The following is a 25,840-nucleotide window of genomic DNA, read 5'->3' as shown; positions in this document are numbered from 1 at the left end:
GAGACAATGTCATTTCTACACACAGGGCTGTAAATTAGTTTCATTTGTTTGAAATAAGAAGGGTGATTCCCACAGATCAAAACTAGGACATTTTGCAGCAGCAAATATGTATATTAAAACTTTGATGGTGCACTGGAAGACATCTGCACATTGAATTTTTAGCAGATAAGAAGACCCAAAAGACTTGACTGCTGCAGCTCACTAAACTGTGAATCAATGCAGCTTGCTGCAGTCACGACAGATGCCTACTGCAGCAGTAACACTGCAGACAGACCAGCAATTCTGGTTGCCAGCTATGCTGTGAAGTCTGGCCGACACAACAGTGTTTACCAGCAAGTGCCACAGCTGACAACGAACATGTAGGATTGGCCACTGTCCATCAGAGGGCATCAAACAACAGCAGAGGAAGGGGGTGCGATGATCAATGAACTACTTTCTGGTGATTACATGTGTGCAAATAGACCCAGAAATATCCTTCCACCGGGGGCTAGATAATCCAGCAAGTGGGCATTCAGTGGGCAGTTCTTGGCTCGCCGTGTGCATAGCAGATCAGCCAGTTCCATGGTGTGCCACCTTGACCATCCTCTCTTCCACAAAAATTATGATATGTTGCTTCTGTCATGTTAAGCTATCTACCAGCTGCTAACAACCATCTTTGATGTGAAGTAGTTGTACAGGTATAGAGTCGAAGGGAATTCTGATTTTAGGAATTAGTTAGTTATTTGCTTGATCCGCAGAAGGGATTCTTATAGTTTTGATGGTTTTGAAGAGTGTTTTACTGTTGGTGGTTTATTGTAGTTCCCTTAATAAATAAGTTGGCAAAATGAGTTGGATCTTGCTCTGTAGATTTAGCAGTGGTGATGAGTTTGTTTGAATTCCTGTGTTGCTCCGTTGTTTGTTGTCATGGCTGAGGGTATTCCAGATGTCAATGCACCATTGACTTGTGTCCTTGAAGTGTTGGGTTGTATGCAACTTCTGTTTCAGTGTCTGCAGGCTTTGACTGGTGTTCCCCTGGGAGTTCCGATGTTGGCCGCTCCTGCCGCTGAACCGTGGAGTAATTATGTGGCTCACTTGGAACATTTCCTTGTCCATAGAATCATCAACAGCAGCCAGTATCGTGCATTCTTTCTTGCCTATGTGGATCCTGACATTTATTGCTTAGTGCAGCAGTTGCATATGGAGGTAGAAACCCATGACCTCCCTTATGAACAGCTGACCACCAGTTTAGCAGTGTATTTTGATGCCCAGGTCCACGCCATGGCAGCTCACCACAAGTTCTTCAGCAGTTCAAACCTTCCATTGCAGTCTTACAAGGAATGGATCACTTGCCTTTAAGGTCTCTCTTGGTACTTCCGGTTCTCTTGTGCCAACCCAGGGTGTAAGCAATGGTATGGTTCAGCCCACATTCACATGATTCTGGTCCATGCTCCTGATGATGCCCTTTGAAGGATCTGTTGAAGGTGAAGGATTCCTCCTTGGATGCATGTCTGTTGGTCAGTCATGCCTATGAACAGTCTTCCTGTTCATCTGCGGCACTCCATGCCTCACTGTAGGTCTTTGGTCTTTGCCGCATGGCCTCCCCATCATTGCTCAGAGCCACGGTCGCCACAGTGGGTGCCCTGCTGCTGCCTCCTCCTCCTCTAAGCCAGGTTATCTGTTCTTGGGCTCAGAACTGTTAGAGGTAGCTCTGCCTGGGGGGTGAAGTGTCATTGAGCTGACATTTTCCACTCCTCTTTGTCAATGAACCTCATGGCATTGGACCCTCCGGACTTGGTCTTAGGGGATTCTGACCAGATGCCATGCGTTTACCTTGTCCAGACGGTCCTCCCCCACACTGTGGTATCTATTGCTCTGACAGTCCAAATCAACAGGACTCATCTCCATTTCCAGTTGGTCACAGGGCCCTCGGCTATTATTATTGATGGTGACTCTCACTGCTGCTTGGGTGCTCCAATGCTCTCCCCTTTCAAGACCCCCTTGAAGAGCTATAGTAATGACATTATCCATGTGCAGGGGTGGTTCCTGGCACAGTTGCGGTATCTCTCTCAAGATGTCACCACCCGAGTTTTGGTCCTGGTCGCCCCCACAGCCACTAATCAGTTGAGGATGGATCTTTTCCATTCTCTTGACCTTGAAATCCATGATTCAGCCCTGCCAGTCCAATCTGTGCCCCCTGATGCTCTTTTACAGGAGATATTTGATTTCTTCCCTGACATCTTGTCTGATTCCTCTCCAGGGTGTCCGGTTACAAGGCGCACATCAAGCTACTTCCCTCAGTGGTTCTGAAGTTTCACAAGGTTCATCGCATGCCTTTCACCCTGAGGGACATCCTACGCAAGGAACTGCATTGCCTCGAGGAGGCAGGAGTTCTGACACCGGTTCACCTCAGTCACTGAGCTTTGCCCATTGTCATCCTCGAAAAACTGAACGGGTCCCTCCAGGTTTGTCGAGATTTTAAGGCCACCGTCAACGCCCAGACTTTCGTGGACTCTTACCCTATCCCTAAGGTCGATGATATTCTGTCAAAGTTGTTGGGTGGAAAGATCTTTGCCAAGATTGATCTTAGGGCATACCTCCAGCTATCAGTTGATGCTCCCTCTAAAGAGGTCCTCATCATCAGTACTGCCTTTGGGCTCTTCCACTACAGCCACCGGCCCTTTGGGATCACCAGTGTTCCAGCCATCTATTGAAAGATGGCTGGAACACTGGTGCATTGCCTCGAGGAGGCAGGAGTTCTGACACCAGTTCTGGAGTCAGTGAGTAAGGGGTCCCCAGCCCCACCAATTATTTAGGCGTCATCTTAGTCACATGGATATCAGCCCCGGACTTAGTGCAGAATATTCAGTGACTTTTCAAGGTACTGCAGACTTCAAGGTTGTGGTGCAACAGGGCCAAATGTCAATTTTTTATGCTCCAAGCGACCTATGGATGGTGCGGGCAGTCATCCCATGCCACAATACCTTGAGGCATTCAGCAGCTCCTGACGCTCACAAACATATCCCACATCAAATCCATCTTGGATTAACTCAACCGTTATTGGCATTTGCAAGAATGTTCCCTGGACCTGGTCGTCAGAATGTGATTGGGCATTCCAGCATCTCAGATCTGCTCTTCTTGCTCCACCATGTCTTGTCCCATACGATCCCACCAAGCCTCTTATTTTGGCTGCTGATGTGTCAGATTATGAGCTGGGGCCTGTGTTGGCTCATGTCACTGACGGTGTTGAGCTTTCAGTAGCTTTCACCTTGAAAACCCTGTCACATGCACAGCACAACTATAGCCACATCAAGGAGGCCTTAGCCATTGTATTTGGATTCAAGAACTTCCACTACTTCGTCTACAGGTTCCGTGTTCTTGATCTACATGGACCACAAGTCTTTGGTCTCTGTGTTCTGTGCCAGGTCTGCCATCCCTACCTGGACCACTTGCCGCCTGCAGTGCTGGGTGTTGTTCCTCACAGGATACACCTATGACATCCATTACTGGACCACAGCTCTCCGTGCCAACTCCAATCTTCTTTGTCAACTTCCTATGGGAGTGGATTCTTACTTCAAAGCTGATCAGGTTGCTTGTTTTCATTTGGATGATGTGGCCTCCTCCATCATCGCCCTGCTGCCACTGAAGGCCTGGCTTGTTGCACAGCACATAGCCTCCTTCAACTCAAGTGGCCCTCCAACTGTCATCAGGTGTTGGACCCAGAGGTTCAGGTGGACTGGCCTCACCGCAATGACCTTTCCATCCATGATCGGGTTCTTAGTCTCTTAGGGGACACTGATCATTCGCATATCATGACACCATCCTCCCTCTGTCAGTGGATCCTTGTGCTCCTACAGAGTTGCCTCACCTGCCAACATGTCTATTGGTGGGGAGTGGACAGTAACATCACCTGCGTGCTCCTCCTGTCAGCGCCCTTGGCCTCCGACTGCCACCCTGTGGTCCTAGCTCCATCTGGATTATTTTGCGGGTCCATTCCTATGGTCCTTTCCTTCTTTCTTTTTTTCTTCCTACGGCTCCCTCTAGTACCATGGAAGTCATTCCCACATGTCTTAACAGATGTCCTATCATCCTGTCCCTTCTCCTTATTAGTGTTTTCCATATATTCCTTTCCTCCCCAATTCTGCGCAGAACTTCCTCATTCCTTACCCTATCAGTCAACGTAATTTTCAACATTTGTCTGTAGCGCCATATCTCAAATGCTTCAGTTCTCTTCCATTCTGGTTCCCCCACAGTCAATGTTTCACTAACATACAATGCTGCACTCCAGATGTTCAGTCACAGAAATTTCTTCCGCAAATTAAGGCTGATATTTGTATTAATAGACTTCTATTGGCCAGGAATGCTCTTTTTGCCAGTGCTAGTCTACTTTTGACGTCCTCCTTGCTCCATCCATCATCCATTTTACTGCCTAGGTAGCAGAATTCCTTAACTTCATCTACTTCCTGACCATCAATCCCGATGCTACGTTTCTCGTTGTTCTCATTTTTACTACTTCTCATTACCATCATCTTAGTTTGATTTACTCTCAATCCATACTCTGTACTCATTAGACTGTTCATTCAGTTCAGCAGATCATGTAATTCTTCTTCACTTTCACTCAGGGTAGCAATATCTTCAGTGAATCATATCACTGATATTCTTTCACCTTGAATTTTAATTCCACTCCTGAACTTTTCTTTTATTTCTATCATTGCTTCCTCGATGTACAGATTGAACAGTAGGGGCAAGAGGCTGCATCCTTGACTTACACCCTTTTTAATACAAGCACTTCATTCTTGGTCATCCACTCTTATTATCTGTCTTGGCTTTTGTAAAAAATGTATATGACTCATCTCTCCCTATAGCTTACCCCTACTTTTCTCAGAATTTCGAACACCTTGCACCATTTTACATTGTTGAACACTTTTTCCAGGTCAACAAATACGATGAACGAGTCTTGATTTTTATTTAGTCTTGCTTCCATTATTTCCCACAATGTCAGAATTGCCTCTCCTGTGCCTTCACCTTTCCTAAAGCCAAAACTGATCATCATCTAGTGCATCCTCAGTTTTCTCCATTCTTCTGTATATTATTCTCGTCAGCAGCTTGGATGCATGAGATGTTATGTTGATTGTGCAGTAATTCTTGCACTTGTCAGCTCTTGCCATCTTTGGAATTGTGTGGATGATGCTTTTCCGAAAGTCAGATGGTATGTTGCCACAGTCATACAGTCTACACACCAACGTGAATAGCCATTTTGTTGCCACTTCCCCCAATGATTTTAGAAATTCTACTGCTTTATTTGCTCTTAAGTCCACTCTATCCTCTGTATTTAATAGTGGAATTCCTGTACCACTCTTAATGTCATAATCCTCAGTTTTAATGTCACCAAAGGTTGTTTTGACTTTCCTGTATGCTGAATCTGTCCTTCCAACAACCATTTGTTTTACGATGTCATCACATTTTTCTGCATCCATTTCATCTTAGTTTTCCTGCACTTCCTATTTAGTTCATTCCTCAGTCACTTGTATTTCTCTATTCCTGAGTTTTGGAACATTTTTTACTTTCTTCTTTCATCGATCAATTGAAGTATTTCTTCTGTTAGCCATGGTTTCTTTGCAGTTACCTTCTTTGTACCTATGTTTTCCTTCCCAAATTCTGTGATGGCCCTTTTTAGAGATTTCCTTTGCTCTTCAATTGTTTTGCCTACTGAGCCATTCCTTATTGCTGTATCTATAGCCTTAGAGAACTTCAACCGTATCTTGTCATTCCTCAGTACTTCTGCATCCCACTTCTTTGCATATTGATTCTTCATGACTAATGTCTTAAACTTCAGCCTACTCTTCATCACTACTATATTGTGATTTGAGTCTATGTCTGCTCCTGGGTACACCTTACAATCCAGTATCTGATTTCGGAATCTCCATCTGACCATGATGTAATCTAACTGAAATCTTCCCGTGTCAACCAGCCTTTTCAAAGTATACCTCCTCCTATTGTGATTCTTGAAGAGAGTATCTTTACTACTAGCTGAAACTTTCTCCTCTCTCATTCCTTTTCCCAAGCCCATATTCTCCTGTAACCTTTTCTTCTACACATTTCCCTACAACCATATTCTAGTCTCCCATGAATATTAGATTTTCATATCTGTTAACAAACTGTATTACCCTTTCAATATCATCATACACTTTCTCTATCTCTCCATCTTCAGCTTGCGAGTTAGGCATGTATACCTAAACTATAATTATCAGTGTTGGTTTGCTGCTGATTCTGATAAGAACAACCCTATTACTGAACTGTTCACAGTAACACACTCTTTGCCCTACATAACGAACCCTACTCTCATTGTGCCTTTTCCTGTTGCTGTTGATATTACTCTATACTCATCTGACCAGGAATCATTGTCTTCTTTCCACTTCACTCACTGACCCCTACTATATCTAGATTGAGCCTTTTCATTTTCCTTTTCAGATTTTCTAGATTCCCAACCACATTCAAGCTTCTGGCATTCCACACCCCAACTCATAGAATGTTATCCTTCCATTAATTATTCAATCTTTTTCTCATGGTAACCTCCCCCTTGGCAGTCCCCTCCTGGAGATCTGAATGGGTGGACTATTCTGGAATCTTTTGTCAATGGAGAGATCATCATGACACTTCTTCAATTACAGGCCACATGTCCTGTGGATACATGTTATGTATCTTTAATGCAGTGATTCCCATTGCCTTCAGCATTCTCATGCCACTGACTATTGTTAATTCTTCCACCTTTAGGGGCAGTTTCCCACCCCAAGGACAATAGAGTGCCCTGAACCTCTGTCACTCCTCTGCCCTCTTTGACAAGGCCATTGGCAGAATGAGGGATGACTTCTTATGCCAGAAGTCTTTGGCCACCAATGCTGATTATTAATCAAAATTTAAGCAGTGGTGGGATCTGAATTTGGGACCAAAGACGTTTTGATTATGAATCAAAGACACTATTCCTAGGGCACGGGTACTACTGGCTCATTTTGGTGGACACCAGCAGTGGTTTTCCATACATTGCATGCATGTCCTCAATGACTACCGCTCACTCCATGTAAGCCCTCTCTCATATTTTCATCTTTGAAGGTCTTCCAGAGGCAATTGTAATGGACAAGAGCCCACAGTTCACAATGAAAGAGTCTATTTTCTTCTGTGCTACATTGGGCATCCAGTTGCTCCGTATGGTGCTGTTCCATCCTGCATCCAATGGGTTGATTGGAAGGTTTGTTCACACGTTTAAATTGCAGAGACCAAACTGTGGCAACATCACTCCCAGGCGGCTGCCTCAAACTTCTCCTATTTACTTATCATTCTTCTGGTCACGATGGGTTGTTTCCAGTGGAGAAGCTGCACAGCCGCCCTCATCAGACCTCCTTGTCACCACTGTTTCCTGCTTACTCTTGTCTGGCTGTTCCAGTATCGGCGTGTCTGCATTTCTCTCTGCAGGATCCAGTCTAGGCATTGGTGTTTCCCAAGAGCTGCCCCTGCCCCATCAAGGTCTCCAAGCTTGTCAACCGCATGATGGCAACTGTCATCCTCGACAATAATTGCCTCTGTCAGAAGCACTTTGGCCAGCTACAGCTATGTCGTGGGTTGGGCCCGGTGCTCCCATTTTCTCTGGTACCATGCCTTTGGTCTGAGGGCTTTCAGGAGGCCAGGAGCTCAGTGGACAGCCCTTTGCAACCACCGCCATCACAGCTGCTGCCATTGCAGCCATCGCCATTACAGCTGCTGCCATCACAGTCGCAGCTGCTGATGTTCCACAGAATCCCCGTGGATGGGTCTCTCACCTATGGATGTCAATGAGGCTCCCCCCACCACCAGCACCACCACTGCCAACCATCATCTCATTACACCAGTGGAACCTGGAACCGACGTCAAGATGTGCCTTCGCATCTCCCCTGGTAGTGTGGGGAGAAGGACTGCTCCAGCCACCACAGATGCCTACTGCAGCAGCAACACCCCAGACAGACCAGTGATGCAAGTTTCTGGCTCCGCTGTGAAGTCTGTCCAACACAAGTGTGTTTACCAGCAAGTACCACAGTGGATAACAAACAAGTAGGTGCAGCCACCGTCCATCAGAATCCACCAACCAACAGCAGAGGAAGGGGTGCGATGATCAAGGAACTATTTCCTGGCAATCACATGTATGCAAATAGTCCCAGAAATATTCTTCCACCTGGGGCTAGATAAGCCGGCACCCGACCGTTCAGTGGGCAGTTCTTGACTCGCTGAATGCAGGGATGATTGGCCAGTTCCACGGTATCCCACCTCGACCATCCTCTCTTCCACAACAATTATGGTATATTGCTTCTGTGTGTTATGCTATCTACCAGCTGCTAACAGCTGACATTGATGTGAAACAGTTGTATGGGTATAGAGTCAAAGGGTACTTTGATTGTAGGAATTAGTTGTTATTTGCTTGATCCGCAGAAGGGATCCTTATTGTTTTGTTGGTTTTGAAGAGTGTTTTACTGTTTGTCGATGGTTTATTGTAGTTTCCTTAATAAATAAGTTAGCAAAATGTGTTGGCTCTTGTTCTGTAGATTTAGCACTGATGATTCTTGCTTGGAAAATTCAATAGCCTACATCTAAATGTTGAATGACTGTCTCCAAGAAAAGAGTACTATGACCTTTCATAAGTTGAAAAAAAAGAGTACTATGATCTTTCATAAGTTGTTCCAAAGAACAGATAATCAAGGCAGTGTTTATCAGGAGTGTTTAAAATGCACTGACACATTATTTATTACTTTGAACATAATATGCTCATCTAAAAACTCCCACTGATGAAAGTAATCATCACAGTAGGACAGTGATACCTTTTATGTTCAGCAAGTATCAGAAATGACCATGTACCACTTTTTATGAAACTGAATATAACAGCACTTGACACCTGTTCACTCTCACTACCAGAATGGTACCCACTCACAGAAAACTGTTGGTCATGGTATGAGAATTGTAATCAAAACAGATGAGTTTCATATCCAAAACCAGTCATCATAATTTAGTTTTCACATGGTTTCCCTAAATCATTTCGAGAGAATGATGAAACCATTTTTTGAGGTGGTCATAAATATTTTACAAGGGGCAGTTAAATGAAAACAAGACAGATGGAAAAAAGTAAGTAAACTGGTTATTATTTCAAAAGTAATTTCCATAACTGTTAATACATTTATCCCACTGTGAGACAAGATGGTCAGTGCCGTCATGGAAAAATGTTTGTAGTTGTCTGTGGAATAATGTTTTTGCTGAGGCATGCATCTCTCCATCCAAAGCAAATCAATGGCCACAAATGCCTTTCTTGAAAGCTCCAGGCATAAATAAATCATATGGGGAGAGGCCAGGATAATATGGAGGATGTGTAAGAGCTTTCTGGCAAAATTTCTGCAGCATACTAAAAGGAGTCTTGTAAAGATGTGAGCAGATCCCCATGTTGCCAAGGTTGTTTTGACATTTGTGGCCTTTGATTTGCTTCAGTCAAAGATGTGCACACTTCTGTAGAGTCACAGTTTCATAGGCAACCACAGACATGTTTCCATGAAGGTGCTGACCATCTTGTCTCACAGTGGAATAAATTTATTAACAGTTATGGTGATTACTTTTGATATAATAAACAATTTACTTAATTATTTCCATCTGTCTCATTTTCATTTGACTATTTGAACACCCTTTATATTTCTACATCTCTCTCCAAATAAGCATATGTATCATCTGTAAGAGGACACTTCAGATAGGCTACTATATTCAAACCTTGTATTTTTTATCCTGGCATTCTTCATGCTTCTCATAATTAGAGGGATAACATAGGAATGAACAGTTTCTGCTGTGGCATACTTGATAGTTTGTATCTCATTTTCAACAGCAGACATACATCCAAACAGCTGTTAATAGTAATTGTATGGCCAAAGTACAGCAGATGTAGCACATATAGTATCAAGGGAGTTTTCTGAAGATAACAATTTAGATCACTAAGCAGAAGTTTGTAATCATATGCTGATTTTAGGATATTAGCAACATACTTTTTTTATCACAGTAGCAAGGCATTCTTCCACCTTCATAACTGTCAAGGTAAAGCTGGTTATATACAGACAACAAATGATTGACAACAAATAGACAATCAGTTATTAACAATAAAGCTATGTCTCTGCTTTCTTAAAAACATCACATTCAATGCATATCATAAGACAATAAAGGGATGTGTCGAAGGATAACAGCATGTCAAATAAGTAGTATACATGATATTGTGCACCGGTAATGACTATCTTGGACTAAAGAACAGTGTAGACTTCTATACGAAATATCTGGAAATTCAAAATAATTATGCTTTTCATAGTGAATACAAATCCTTTGCCACATTGAGCTTTGTGGAATTATTCATTTTGAAATAAATTCAACTATGTCATATTGAGAAATGGTCAAAGAACAGAGGGTCTCATGTATTCTGTTAAAATAATGAACTCAAGACACAGGAGTTAGCAAATGAAGAAAAAGGTGCCATAGCAGTCATTCTGAAGCAGAAACAATATCCTCCTTTTTGGAAGAATTTTCTGCATGCACTTCTGAAAAATAGGTCTTTTCAAGCTCAGTAGGATGTGGCACTTGCGAAAGTATTACTAACTCTCCTTAGGTGCCAAGGTTGCTGAAGTGAGGAAATATACTGATGCAGCTAGTCTGAATTCTGGTGGTGTAAGAAAGGCATATAATTAAGTTTGTCTGACAATGGAAGAGTTTCTGATCATCAGGCAGTATTCCAGTGCTATAAATAAAGTTCATAGAGTCACTGCTAAATGTATTATGGTTGGGAGATACAGTAAACTGTTAATGGAATAATGGTGTTAAGTTTACCAATCCACTGGTCTCATTTGAAATTGGGAGGAGGGGTGTACTACATTTTATGCTTTCTATTCCTTTAATTCTGTGAAAATCTGAACAATTAAACCAAGCATTATGTCAGCAAGCACTCAGCACTGTCGCTCAAGCAATACCATCTGCAACTGGATAACTTCTAATATCTAGCAAGTTATTCACATGCATATAATTCAGTCAAGTTAGTTATTATAGACTTTTAAGTCTTGAGTTAGTAATTTTTCATTCTTTTAAAGCCAGCATGCTTGAGTGATTAAAGAATTCCAGGCACAGACGTAATGAAACATTTTTCATCAAAATTCCAGTGTCTACTGCAAGATCTTCAGAAATAAACCAAGAAGAGGGATTCAAATATCAGGTATCAGTTCTAAATTCACTGATTTCACTGGAGTAAATGACATATTGGCAACATATTTAGATAATATTTCAACCAATTATGCTTATAATGTGGCAAATAAGTGTTGTTTAGATTTAGGATTTTTTGATCATTGCTCTGTTTATGGAGTTACTGAAAACAATAGAAACTTGCACAAAAAAACTACACCAAATGTCAGTTCAGCAAAGAGAATATTAACTTATTCCATCATAGATTAAATAATGTGTAGGGGGCTGTAGATCACTGTAGTTCATGTTCTCAAAATTTTGCTTCTTTCTTGGAAAACTTCCTACATGCTTTTAATGAACTTTCCCCCTTACTGTACATCATAGAAAAGTAGGAAATAAGGTAGAGTGGATTATTGAAGGAATAAAAATCTCTAATGCAAGAAAAAGACAGCTACACAGGGAACTAAAACATAACAGGAGTCCTGATTTTGTTACCTATTTAAAAATAATTACAATAATATTTTTAAAAACATTGTAAAATCAGCAAAAGAACTGGAAAATAGTAATTTTATTTTGGATAATGAAGACAAATCAAAGGAATTGTGGCAAGTAATCAAATCTGAAACAAGTGCTACAGTTAGATGCCATGATATTTCTGAAATCAAGATAGAGGATAAAACTATTGTAAATTCTGCTCAGATTTATGAATTATTTAATGAATTCTTTCTACATGTAAACAAATCAAACATCAATGTAGAAGATTAACTAGATAAGGTAAATTTCTTCAACAGTGAGCAATTTGAAGGTGAACTTTTCAGTATATTTACCAAAAGTAATATAAAAGATATAGAAAATGTGATACTATCATTACAAAGTTAAACATCTGCAGGATGGGATGAGATACCAACAAAAGTGTTAAAAACATCACTAATATAACTGCATAGCCACTATCTACAATAATGAAGAAGGTTCTCTGAAGTACACAGTACTATTCAAGAAAGGCACAACAGAACCTATGGGATACTATCACCCAATTTCTCTTCTTCCATCACTATAAAAAATATTTGAAAGGGGGTCAGCATACACATTCAAAATTTGAAAAATTTAAAATCATCTCAAAAAATCAGTATGGACTTCAAAAAGACAAAAACTCAGGTTTTCCTATAAAGCATTTTGTAGGCAGAATTAGCTCCTCTCTAGACAACTCACTGTATTGCTACATGAATTTTTTGTGTCCTTTGATAATGTGAACCATTTCCTGCTACTCTGTAATCTGGAAAAGTTTGGAATTAGGGGCATGGTATTACAATGGTTTAAAAAGTCCTATCTAACCAACCGAAGACAAAGAGTGGTTACATCATCTGAGAGAGGGACTTATACTTCAAAATAAAAATCATTTCACATGGAGTACTCCAAGGTTATGTCTTAGGTCCCATTCTGTTTCTGTTTTACATAAATGATCTACCACTTAACACTGAATGTCACTTAGTTTATTTGCACATGAAACATCTGTAATCACTGCAAGTAGCAGTGCTGAGCAAATTCCCCGAACCGTGTTAAACATTTTAGAAAAATTAGATAGTACCTGGTTTGGTTTAAACAGGTTAAAATTAAACATGGAAAAGACTCAGTCAATGCAGTTTAGAATAAAACAACTGAAATTTAATGATATTCAGGTCAGTCACAGAAACCAGGATTTGCATGAAGCTAGCTGTGTGAAATTCCCAGGAATGCCAGTAGATTAAAATATATCATGGAGCTCACATGTACAGTACCTTGCAAATAAATTAAATAGCCTGGAATTTACAAAGAGGATGTTGTACAATGCTACCAGTATGGGCATAAGAAAAGTAGTACATCACAGCTGCTTTGAGTCAGTAATAAGGTATGGAGTTGTACTTAGGAGTAACACAAACCATGTGTCAAATATTAAAACTTCAGGAAACCCTCATTAGAAATATGCACAATGTAAGGCGAGGAAATTCAAGTCACCCACACCTAAAAAATCTAAGTACGTTAAATGTTCTCTCACTATGCATCTATGAGATGATTATCTTTATACACAATAAACCTGATTTATTTGTAGCAGATCAATTTCAGCATGATTACTACACCATAAATCAAAATAATTTTATGCTGCCCAACCACAGCTTAAAATTTTATGCTCAAACTCCACTTTATATGGGTACAAAAATTTATTTAGAAGTGAAAGGAAGAGAAGTGTTCAGCATTAATTTAGTAAACACTGAAAAAAACATTATGTGAGAAATTAGTGTAGAATTGTTTCTATTAAGTAGAATTCATGAATGATAACCTGAAAATTTAAGCAGGAAGGAGCAATTACTTAGGACTGTTGATTTTTAAAAGTTCATTATTTCCAAAGAAAAAATATTAATTGCTTAATTAATTAATTTTCCAGTACAGTATATTATATTACTGATATTATAAGGAAAATTGTAAGCTAGTTTTTGTGTTTTGATGAGACTCTACACGAGTCAATGACTTGAAATTGTATGTTATGACACAATACTCTTCTAACTATCTACCAACTGGTATAGTGTGTGAATCCTGTCATGCAAAAAGATTACATTTAAATAAGCCATTCTGAAACTCTCATTTGCTCTTTTTGTCTATAATATCTACTACATAGTAAAGAGTTTGCAATAAATAGAGTCATAAAAGGTAGTAATTTAGTTTTACATATTTTCTGTTTCTTTTCTAACCTGCAGTTATTATGTTTTCTTTCTGTCAATTAATCACTCAGAGAAAGGTCACGTAATATTCAAAATTAAATAAATAATAGATTATTCTTTTTAATGTCTTACCATCCTCATCTGTTATTGCTAAAACTTCTTCACTCCTTGGCCCGGCACCTGCCCTGTTGTATGCCTGCACCAGTACAGTGTATTCTGTAAACTTACGAAGTCCAGACAGTATGTTCCTTAATTCCATGCCAGGAATTACTTCATATGTTTTGTAGTGGAATGGCTCTGATGAATTTGCTGCTCTGTATCCAATGTAATACCCCATTATTTCACCATGATGAAGATGTTCTTCTGGAGGCTGAAACCAGATTGATTTCAGAAAAATAACTAAAGGTAGTCTGTAGGTAAGAAATAAAATAATTTCACACACATTCTAATTGACTTATGTCTTGTCCTGGCACATAATGTGCAACACTAAGTGCAAAAAAAAAGGGACTGCTTTACTAAGTGATTCAGTGTATCTGTTTTTCAAGATTTTATAAAATTCAGCTACATCCAAATTTTGTATGGTAGTATCCAATGATTATCTTTTATGTGCATGTAAAGGCATCTGATTATTTTAAATAATGAATCGTCACCATTTGCAACATCTTTCATACAGGGTGATTCAGCTGTACCTACTACTATCAGTTTAAGCAACACAGAAAAAATGAGCAGGAACTTTTTGTAGAAAATTTAATGTAGTTACATTTTGTACCGGGATGTGTATCACTGGAAGCCATGGTTTTCAAATTCTTAAAAAAAAAAAAATGAATAAAAGTGTTCTTCACGTACACACCCACCACATATGCATCCCTCTCCATAGCACTCCCTCCTAAAACTGTGTAAAAATTTCCAACTACATGAACTGTTCCCAATATTTGATCATCTTTGGTGTCTATTGATTGGAGTATTATCCCACTAGTATAGATAGTTGTTTTGTTAGTATTATTAATATTACCATTCCTGTAAGGGTTACTGCTTTTGTAAACATCATGCTAAAACTAATTACATTGACAATTTGATCCAAAATTCATCCTTACAAGCATAGTAGTTTCACAGTCTAAGGCCTTACAAGTACAATGATGTAACTGTTTATTTAAAGCTGCTAAAGTTGACAAAACTGTTATGTAAAATTTACACAAACATCAATTCTACAATTTGAAAGGCCTGGCTAAGCTGATGCCATAATAAGGTCAGCCAGTGAAGGCCAGAAGATGTCAAATGTGGGAAATAATTTGATCTGTCACAAATATTTATACAGTGGTAGGAGGGAGTGCAATGAACAACATACTACTGTAGAAATCCTGACCAACTGTGATTGAATTTTTGAGTGGGGGTGTGGCTGAACATCCGTTTGGTATGGTTTACTAGAATAACTCTAAAAATGTAGTCTCTAGGAAAAATTTAACTACATTAAATTTCCTACGAAAAGGTCCTGTTCCATTATTTTATGTAGTAGTAACAGTTTGCACATAGTAAGTGAAAGAGTATCAAAATCTCACCTGTGGGCTGCACAAAATGCCAGTGGTAGGGGCAGCTGTATGTTCTAGACAATCACACAAAAAATACCACCTTCTCATTTGCAGCGATATTGGTATAAGGGTACATTAACAAAACATCACAAGAACTGACAAATCCAAAGAAAAATTGTGTCTCTAATCAACAATACCACATGACAGCTGTTCAAGAGTGGTTCAACTCATTCATAAATAGTTTTCTGAAACAGTCCTAGGATTGTTGTATGTTTACTTTCTGTTTATTTCATCTGACTGTATAGACATTTATACCATCTTATTTGTAACTATCAAAGGGCTCAGAGGCTACTCACCTTCCAGGTAACAAGGAGTGTTTCTGAGTTCCTAGCCTGCACCTGGATATCACGTGGTGGTCCACCAGGAACTTCTTCTGCAGTTGTTATTGTGATTATGCTACTACCATTTGATACACCAAGTGAATTTCTAGCCAGTACACGTAAGTGATATGTATGCGCAGGGAGCAGATCATTAATACTGGCACTTGTCTGTTCTCCATCCACTATGATTTGCTGCACATTCTTTTGCCATGAAGATGCTATTAAATATCAAGTTTTAAGCATTATTCTTTTATACTCTGCTACATAGTAATTTATTTTATTTGTAAAAATAAACAATTATGAAACATGTAAATAAAAAACTGCAACTGATTGTGGTCTGATTCACAATGACGTGTTTAGTTTGACAAATATCAATCTTTTGACTGACTTCATATTTTGCTCTATTTTTTTCCTGTCCTTTTATAACCTCTGCACAAGTAACATATCCATTCTCCTTGATCATCTCCGCTACACACACCACTCTTCCACATACCTTTGGTATCAAGCCTGTTCCTATCTCCCCTTCTTTCAGTTTGACATTAACTCGTTGATAACCAGCTGAAGCACAGCTTGAGTCATGACACTCCTTCAAAACAACTGCACCAAAGTATAGGTTGAGCCATAGCACAGTGAAACATAGAAGCCAGTTTTTGATCAGAAATGAAACAGGTTTCATATCAGAACAATATATGAATGTGTGAGAGTACAAAACTTTTGCTAAATTAAATTTGGGACTTTTTACATAAACATCACAGGTGCAACATTTTCTTTACCTTTGTCATCTATAAATGAGCAAGGGAATTTGTAATTAATAAAGGTTATGAGGTTTAAATACTGCACAAGAGAATCATTTTCATGTGTGTGATATTTTGTGTTAATTCAGATATTTGTTTTGTATTGTATTATTTGTTTGTGGCACTCCTCAGGTGGCATGCAGCAGGTGGAGTTCATCAGCACATGCCCTTACGTTCACAGGAAGTGTGGTTCAGGGCTACAAACACCTCACTGACAGCCTAAGGGGAAACTTGGAATAAAAAAAGGAGAGACTTACCAGTGAAGGAATAATACTGGATAACACCAATATTTAAAATAATGTATAATTTGAATTTTGTAAATTAAGTCTCCACTCTAAACAGTTCCCTGTAGTTGAATCCATAAGAAATATCCATGGTTTGAACTAGTTGAAAGTTATTTCAAGACTAGAGCTGGAGACTGATTATTAAGTAACATTTTTTGAAGAAACATACATAAAGAATTTTCATAGTATTGCCACCAAGAATGCTCTCAATACCTACAGCTGCTTCCTGTCTGGCACTGCCTTCTACTTCCTTTTCTGAAATTACTTTGAAAGAAATGCTACCAAATGAGTAGCAGGAAATAGCACAATTGGGAGCTTGCACAGTCATGAACTATATAAGTATACTTGCTAGATTTCCTAAAAATATAACATGCTTGTTGTGTTAGCAGAAAATTTTGGATGCTATAGAAAAGGAATTGAATGTGCTTTCACCTCCAACACAGATACAGCAGACTCCTCAAAAGAAATGAACTAATGCAACCTACTCCTCTTTATTTTGTACTTTTTTCTGCCTACTTGATCTCCAATACATTTTTGTAGCATTAAATCCAAAACTGTATTCATTTTATTCCATTCCTTAACTGCCATGCAGTACTATGAGCCAAATGTGCAGTGTCAGAAGTTTCTTGCACTGTCATTGGCTTGACATATTTTTCACTAGTGACCATCTGTTCTCTGCACCCTCATCTGACATGGTTAATTTTGTTCATTTTTGATTCTTTACTTGTTTGAACAACATTCCAAAGTTTGATGTAATTAGAATTTCTATTGCTCTTCATAATTTATATTCTGTTTCTACTTAAAATGAAACTGCATGGTAATGGCCTTTCTGAGTTCATCTTTCTCACTATAAGTTACTTGAAACCACAGTATTTGGACCTGTTCCACATGCATTAGTATTCCAGTTAAGAGGTCTTCCTAACATTTCTGATTTTTCAATATACAGATTAATCAGCAGTGATGGCAGAGATTAACTTTTCTTTATCCTGATTAAACAATAGTGTATGGTCTTTAGTTTCAGGTGTCATGTTGTTTACAAAGGTTTTGTATTTGTTGAAAATTGGATGTATGTACCTATTCTTTATCTCCATTGACACAATCGACCACCTCTTTTTCTGGAAGGCCTAAAACATCACAAATGACTTCAGTTTCAACCTGAACATCAAGAACCTTCCCAGAATCTGCTCAAGAGCAAGTAGAGAAGGCAGAAAAATGTGTCACCCCAGGGAATTTTACTCAACTAACTCTATTAAATACCTTTACACAATGATCAGCCTTTACTTGAATAAATTCAGAATTTAGTTCACGTAGGTAATCAGGCTGTCATATGTAAGGGAAGTAATTTTTAAAGCATTGAGCAAAATCAGTCAAATGCATTATTATGTTTCACTACAAGACAAAGTGGTCTAAACCAGATGGTTCATGGAGACAGATGTGTACATCCCATTTGAAGAACAAAAAGATCACAAGCATTAAGATAAAATTTTCACTCTGCAGCAGAGTTTGAAACATTCTAGCAGATTAAAACTAAGACCTACACTGGGATTTTAACCTGGAACCTTTGCCTTGGGCCATGAGCAATCCAGTTAAAACTCACAAATCCAGCCTCACAGTTTATTTCTTTAGGTACCTCTTTCCTAGCTCTCAAGCTTCACACAAGTTCTCCTGTACACCTCGAGGGGCTAGCTGTGGTGAAAATGGCTTAATCACAGCCTGGGATGAATTTTCACTGTGTAGCTAAGTGTATAAGTTGATAAGAGCACTGTGTGTAAAAAGCAAGATTCTGAATTTGAGTTTCAGACTGGCACGCAGTTTTAATCATCCATGGAAATTCCAAAACAGCACACACTTCACTGCACAGAGAAAGATTCATTCTGAAAATTTTGTTATCTTGTAAATACAGGGTGTTACAAAAAGGTAAGGCCAAACTTTCAGGAAACATTCCTCACACACAAATAAAGAAAAGATGGTATGTGGACATGTGTCTGGAAATGCTTAATTTCCATGTGAGAGCTCATTTTAATTTGTTCTTCCACCCACGCTAAATGGAGCATGTTATCATAATTTCATACGGGTTGCTCTACCTGTGCTGCTAGAACATGTGCCTTTACAAGTACGACACAACATGTGGTTCATGCACGTTGGAGCTCCTGCACATTTCAGTCGTAGTGTTTGTATGCTTCTCAACAACAGATTCAGTGACCGACGGATTGGTAGAGGTGGACCAATTCCATGGCCTCCACGCTCTCCTGACCTCAAACCCCTTGACTTTCATTTATGGGGGCATTTGAAAGCTCTTGTCTACGCAACCCCGGTACCAAATGTAGAGACTCTTTGTGCTCGTATTGTGGACCACTGTGATACAATACACCATTCTCCAGGGCTGCATCAGGGATTCCACGCATGTATGCATGGTGGATGCATGTATCCTTGCTAACGGAGGACATTTTAAACATTTCCTGTAGCAAAGTGTTTGAAGTCACGCTGGTACATTCTGTTGTTGTGTGTTTTCATTCCATGATTAATGTGATTTGAAGAGAAGTAATAAAATGAGCTCTAACATGGAAAATAAGCGTTTTCAGACACATGTCTACATAACATATTTTCATTCTTTGTGTGTGAGTAATGTTTCCTGAAAGTTAGGCCATACCTTTTTGTAACACCCTGTATATAGTTTTCTCAACTGAGCTTTACTTTTGATATAATAAACATATTTCATTACTTAACATAAGCTGGTTTAGAATGTTTTTTTTCTTTTTTTTTCCAAAGAGTTTTACCATTCTCCAAACTAAAAACTGCTATAGGTCAGATTTTTCAGAATATGGAAGGCAATTCACTGCTAGCTGACATATTATACTGACAATGACTCAAAACACACTACTTTCTCAGATAGGAACAATAAAAAGTAGCAACTGGGAAGAAACAGTAAATAAGAAATTGCTGTTTGGTGCTTCCAAGATAAAGTTTCATCTGCCTACATATTGTACAATAGGTGCAAGAGTTGCCTCATCTACCCTATTCATGAAAATGTACTTTTTGAGGCATTCTAAAACAAATGTAAAGATCTAGGAGCAGCAAAGTACTTATACCTAGTTGAAAAGACAGTGCAACTATTTTGTTGCCATATGTGTTGAGAGTTAATTATTTTTCTATGTTTTGTTGTTATGTTGTGAATGGTCGTTACAATTATGTTCCATAATTTTTTAAATGTTGTAATATTTACTCTTTAATCAGTCAGCTGTTCTTGCTAAATATGTTTCATGTGACTGTGTCCGATTAATGCATTTACTTATCATTAAAGTCAGAATCTTTGAAGATATCTGAGGCATCAGACCATACGGTTTGTCACGTGATTCCAATGTTGAAAGACAGAAAAGAAATCTATGAACATGTGGTTTGACAAACAGATGTATTTCTGAATGCTTTCTTCTGTCAAGAATGCATGAAAAAAAAAAAAATAAACAAAATAAAGTAAGAATATGAGATGCACTGCCACTGATACTATATGGATTGTCAACGACACACAGAGAAGGTATGACATCCCAACCTATACTAACACTGGATCTCTGATATAGTATGATTGTATTAATTTAGAACTGAAAGGGAGGAAAGAAGAATACTGGGATTTAATGTCCAAACAACAAAAATGTCTATAGAGACAGAGCAGAGGCACAAATCAGCCATATTCTTTCCAAAGGAAACATCCCAGTATTCACCTTAAACAATTTGGAGTAAATATAAATCAAGTTCATCAAATAGGAAATTGAATCTTGCTCCTCCAACAGGTGTGTTCACAATCTTAATCAATGTTCTATCTCGCTTGGTCTTATAATTTAAGACCTCTAACAGGGAAGTGTGATACTCACATTTGCAATTCAGTTAAATATATCAGCTCAATGCTTTGGACTCATTATTCCACTTTTATGTACTATTATTTTAGACAGAGTTCCTCTTGCTGTGACCTTCTCTCTGACTGCCAAATATTTTGGTAAATATGTTACAGTTTCTTGCAACATGCATTCACCCAAACATTATTTTATGAACAAGTTGAATGCATTGCCATGAGTTGAGCAACTTGCTTATGTAGGTTTTTAAGGAGAACATGCTAGACCCATTGAGTTTGAAATATTACACATTCTGGAGGAACATGAATAATAATTTTGGGTGGAGTCCCATGACTGTGATAAACTCCACTGATGAGTTTAAAACATTATGACCACTGACCACATTGAGAGTGAATGCTGCTTGATGGCATTGTGGGTAAATGATGTGACAAGAAAAGTATCTAAGTGGAACAGAAACGAATGGAGGATCATTTTAGTAATGATACAGGCCACATTTTTTTATCCTTAATTTTTATTGTTCATGGATTTTCTGTGTAAGTATAATAAGGGCCGAGAATATAATAATTCTAGCAGTGATGCAAACCACAAATGGGGAAATCCACTGACACAATCAATTTTGAAAAAAGAAGTTTATTATGGCCTGGCACTGAGGACAAATATCTTGGAAACGATGAATGAGGTTGGCTGTATATGTACTATTCTCATGGGTATCTATGGAAAGTTGTTGAAGGATGATGAAAATTTGAGTAGGTGACAGGGTGTTGGATGCTCGCAACTCATCAAAGAATGTGGAGATAGAGAGCTTACCCACTCTGTGAAGCAGGATAGGCAATGATATGTAGAAGATGTGATGACAGAGTACATTGCTGGTGGAGGTACAAGCATTTCAGAGCACATGTTGTTGAAGGGGAGGCTCTGCAATAGGTCACCCACCTGTTCTCATGTTAATCCAACAAAAATGACTGCAGTGGATGTGAAATCATTGAGATTCAATCATGAATTTATGGAAATGTGTTACCTAGTCAGCTGAATCATTCCTGGTTCATGTTACACAAGGTTGATGGCTGTGTCCGGGTACACTGACATCCAGGTGAATAGCTGCCCGGAGCATCCACTGCTGTATGGATGAAGGCTAGTGGGGGCAATATTACACTACAGGTGACATTCATCTAGGCTTCCATAGCACCTGAGGTAGTAATCAAAAGTACCACGACAGCTGTGACTGCATGAGCATAATTGTGGATCATGTGACATGATGAAAATTTAACTCACAAAAATTATGATAGCATTTAGCATTTGATGGATTGGCTGGCTGTCACCAGTTGGTGAGTGACACGGAAAGCAAGTGGAGAAGCGAAGGCCATGGGGAGCTGAGCTGTGCTCAGGCAGGAGATGAACAGACAGCAGGAAAATCCTGAGTGAGGGAATAAGACAACGTGCTTGCTGAGTGAAGAAATGTGGCACCTCCATTGACTTAGAGTTAGGAGATAAAGTGTAATACTAAACTAAACTAAATTCCATCTGAACAGGCCTTGAAAAGGTCCAACAGTACTGACCGGCCGCCATGTTATCCTCAGCCCACAAGCATGGAGGGGCTTGTGGTCAACATGCCACTCTCCTGACTGCACGTCAGTTTATGAGATGGAGCTGCTACTTCTCAATCCAGTAGCTCCTCAGTTTGCCTCACAAGGGCTCTGTGCACCTGACTTGCCAAAAGCACTCGGCAGACTGGATGGTCACCCACCCAAGTGCTAGCCCAGCCTGATAACGTGTAACTTCGGTGATCTCACGGGAACCAGTGTTACCATTGAAAACAAGGCCATTGGTGTAGATAAAGTGTAACATTTACAAAAAATACATAAAATGCTTTATAGACTTGCTACAAGAAATTAAATGCAGAGATTAGGCAAGCTCAGTTAAATTAAAGCTTATTTATAACCACATTATTTAAAAAGTTGTTAATGTTCACAACTATTACAGTTTCTAAAAACTATAACATTGGAACCTGCCATACAATTTACACTTACAGTATACCATATGAAAGTTGATAATGCCAGCAGTTAAAAAAACATGTTACTATAGTTATAAAACAAAATGATACACACTTATAAACAACATAATTAGTTACACACAAATAGTGTCATAACTAGGAATTCCTCCAAATGAACACACATTGTGATACCAACAATATTTATTTGCAAGTTTAGTTAACCATAATTTTATGTTTATATTGTACTTGTAGTTCTTAATTTTACCAGGAACACATTGCAGCACCAAATATGGTAAGATCTTTGTCAAGTTATTCATAACTGCAAAATTAATGTACAAATGTTCTATTATGTGGTCACAAACTGACCAAGAGTATTTACTATATACTCAACAAAGATGCTGTGACTTACCAAACAAGAAGGCATTGGTAGATAGACACAATAAAAAACACACAAACACACACACAAATTTCAAGCTTTTGCAACCCAAGGTTGCTTTATCAGGAAAGAGGGAAGGAGAGGAAAAGATGAAAGGATGTGGGTTTTAAAGGAGAGGGTAAGGAGTCATTCCAATCCTGGGAGCAGAAAGACTTACCTTCGGGGGAAAAAGAGACAGGTATACACTCGCACAGACACACATATCCATTTGCACATAACAGACACAAGCGGACCTGTCTCTTTTTCCCTCCAATGTAAGTCTTTCTGCTCTCAGGATTGGAATGACTCCATACCCTCTCCCTTAAAACCCACATCCTTTCATCTTTCCCTCTCCTTCCCTCTTTCCTGATGAAGCAACCGTGGGTTGTGAAAGCTTGAAATTTGTGTGTGTGTTTGTGTTTGTTATTGTTTCTATCAACGTACCAACGATTTCGTTTGGTAAGTTACAGAATATTTGTTTTTAGATATATATAGGGCACTCCAGTAGGTATATAAAACATACTGGTGTTTTTTTAATGTGACATTGTCTCAAATTTTCAAAGCAATTAATTAATAACTTCTGGAGATTTACAACTTTGAACAATTTTTATTTATATTGATGCACTGAGTAGAATAATCAGCTCATGACTGAGTACATACTTGCAGAAATGAGCTTGAGGTATTTTGGTTGGTGCTCAACAGTGTGGTAAGATCTTTTGATTGGTTTCAGCAGAGTTAAGATTGGTGATGTTCGGATGGCCACAGTGCTGGAGGGCTTAAGACAACAATCATGAGATTAAGAATAATTTGTGGTTGTAAGCATGAGCACATGGTAAAAATATGGAACTTCGAGTTTTTAAGTGGATTTCTGTTATTATTTCTTTTGTGACCACATAATTTTTATTCTATTTAACTCTTTTTAAGCAGCTGTGAACTTTAATATTTTGCTGCATTACTTCAAACAGTGTGATGAACTTGTTAGGTGCATGGCTACTTTTGGTCTATTTGACAATTGTAATCTGGCCAGAGCAACTGGAGATAGTGATCATGTGTGTGAGAGATGTGTCTGCTAATGTGAATCTGTGTATGACTTCCTTTCTTTTCAGAATATGGCATTGGTCAGAAGCTCAGTGTGTAACAGTCTTTTTGTTGTGCCTGTCTGCAACTCAACATGTCATCTTTATGGTGACTAACAATCTATCCTTTTCATAACAGTGTTGATATTCCAACCCGGACTTTCAATTGTTTAGTTTAAATATTGTTTAATTGATTTATTGAATTTATGCGAGGTCATCATACACATTTGTCTGTGTGATCATTTGTATTAAATATTTGGTTTGAATTTCAAATAACACAGTTTAAGCAACATCATTTTACTATGTGCTCTTACTTAAATATTTCATCTTTATCTCAATTATTTATTTATTACTTTTTTCATAGTTTGTCTGTACTAGTAAAATGTTTGAAGAAGCTTAACTGTTTTAGTTTTTGGTCTTAAATGCAATAGTGTGTGGTCACCCCCTAAGGGCTTCAGCAGGCCATGCAAAAGTTTTAGACTATGCATTGCTCACCTTAGCTATAACATTTTGTCCTGTCATAATTGAGTTTTACTTGTTTAGGGACTGAGTAACAGATACGGAAAGTTAAGTTGCAATCACATGTATCCTCTTATGGTTGAGGTCTTCTCTGACAGTAGTAGCATCCACCAGCAGGACAGCTGTTAATTTTAGAAGGCTAGAATCTGCTACACTACTTGAGGAACATGATAGTGAACTTATGTTGATGCCTTGGCTGCCAAATTAATCTCATTTGAACACAATCGATCACATATGGGACTATCAAGCAACAGCTTGCATTCACAAATTGTCCTGTAATATGGGAATTGCATGACCTGTGTGTAGCATGTGGTGTCACATACTCCTGGAAAAATAATAAATATTTGAAAGTTCCTGGCAGATTAAAACTGCGTGCCAGAATGGGACTTGAACTTGGGACCTTTGCCTTTCACTGGCAAGTGTTCAACCAACTGACCTATCCAGACATGACTCATGACTCACATTCTAAGCTTTAATTCCACCCCAGTACCTCATTTCCTACCTTCCAAACTTCACAGAAGTTCTCCTGCATACTGTCCAGCACTAGTGCTGCTGGAAGAAAGGATACTGTGGAGACATGTCTTAGTCATTGCCTAGGGGATTGTAGAAGATGAGGTACTGATAAAATTAAAGCTGTGAGGACAGGTCATGGGGTTGTGCTTGGATAGCTCAGTTGATGGAGTGCTTGCCTGCAAAAGGCAAAGGTTACTGGTTTGAACCCCAATCCAACACACTATTTTAATATGTCAAAAAGTTCCAAATCAGTGTACACTCCACCATAGAGTGAAAATTCATTCTACCAAGGACTTCTTGAATCCGCTGAATCACTGCTGTATTGTGTTCCAACAGTGGGCCAATGTGTTATGAAGCAGGTGGTGATAATGTAGCATATATCTCAGATCATCTCAGCTCTGTTCAAAGAAATGTGAAATTCAATGTGTATATGGGAAAAAATTGTGTTCTATCACTGAACTATCTACACCTAGTAAAGTTTACATTTAGTGCTAACACTCCTCTATTACATCAAGTTCTGCAGATCCTCTGCTGCTAAACTGGCACATATGCAATTCCTCTGACATTAAATTCTAGTTTGCTAGTAACTGGGAAAAATCTTCATAAAAGTAAGGA

At 38.8% G+C, this 25,840-nt stretch overlaps 1 protein-coding gene across 1 annotated transcript in view; it reads right to left on the bottom strand.

Moving 5' to 3' along the window:
• Positions 1-25,840, bottom strand: part of LOC126335832 (Down syndrome cell adhesion molecule-like protein Dscam2) — a 313,257-nt gene that overhangs the window by 160,886 nt on the left and 126,531 nt on the right. Inside the window, exons 10-11 of the mRNA XM_049999299.1 lie at positions 15,766-16,007; positions 14,016-14,253 (exon numbers count right to left, since the gene is read on the bottom strand). Of these exons, the coding sequence (XP_049855256.1) occupies positions 14,016-14,253; positions 15,766-16,007 (480 nt within the window). The remainder of the gene's footprint in view (positions 1-14,015; positions 14,254-15,765; positions 16,008-25,840) is intronic.

The sequence above is a fragment of the Schistocerca gregaria genome, chromosome 2 (genome assembly GCF_023897955.1).
Source record: "Schistocerca gregaria isolate iqSchGreg1 chromosome 2, iqSchGreg1.2, whole genome shotgun sequence".
Taxonomy (NCBI): Eukaryota; Metazoa; Arthropoda; class Insecta; order Orthoptera; family Acrididae; genus Schistocerca; species Schistocerca gregaria.
This window is presented reverse-complemented; position numbering and strand designations above follow the sequence as displayed.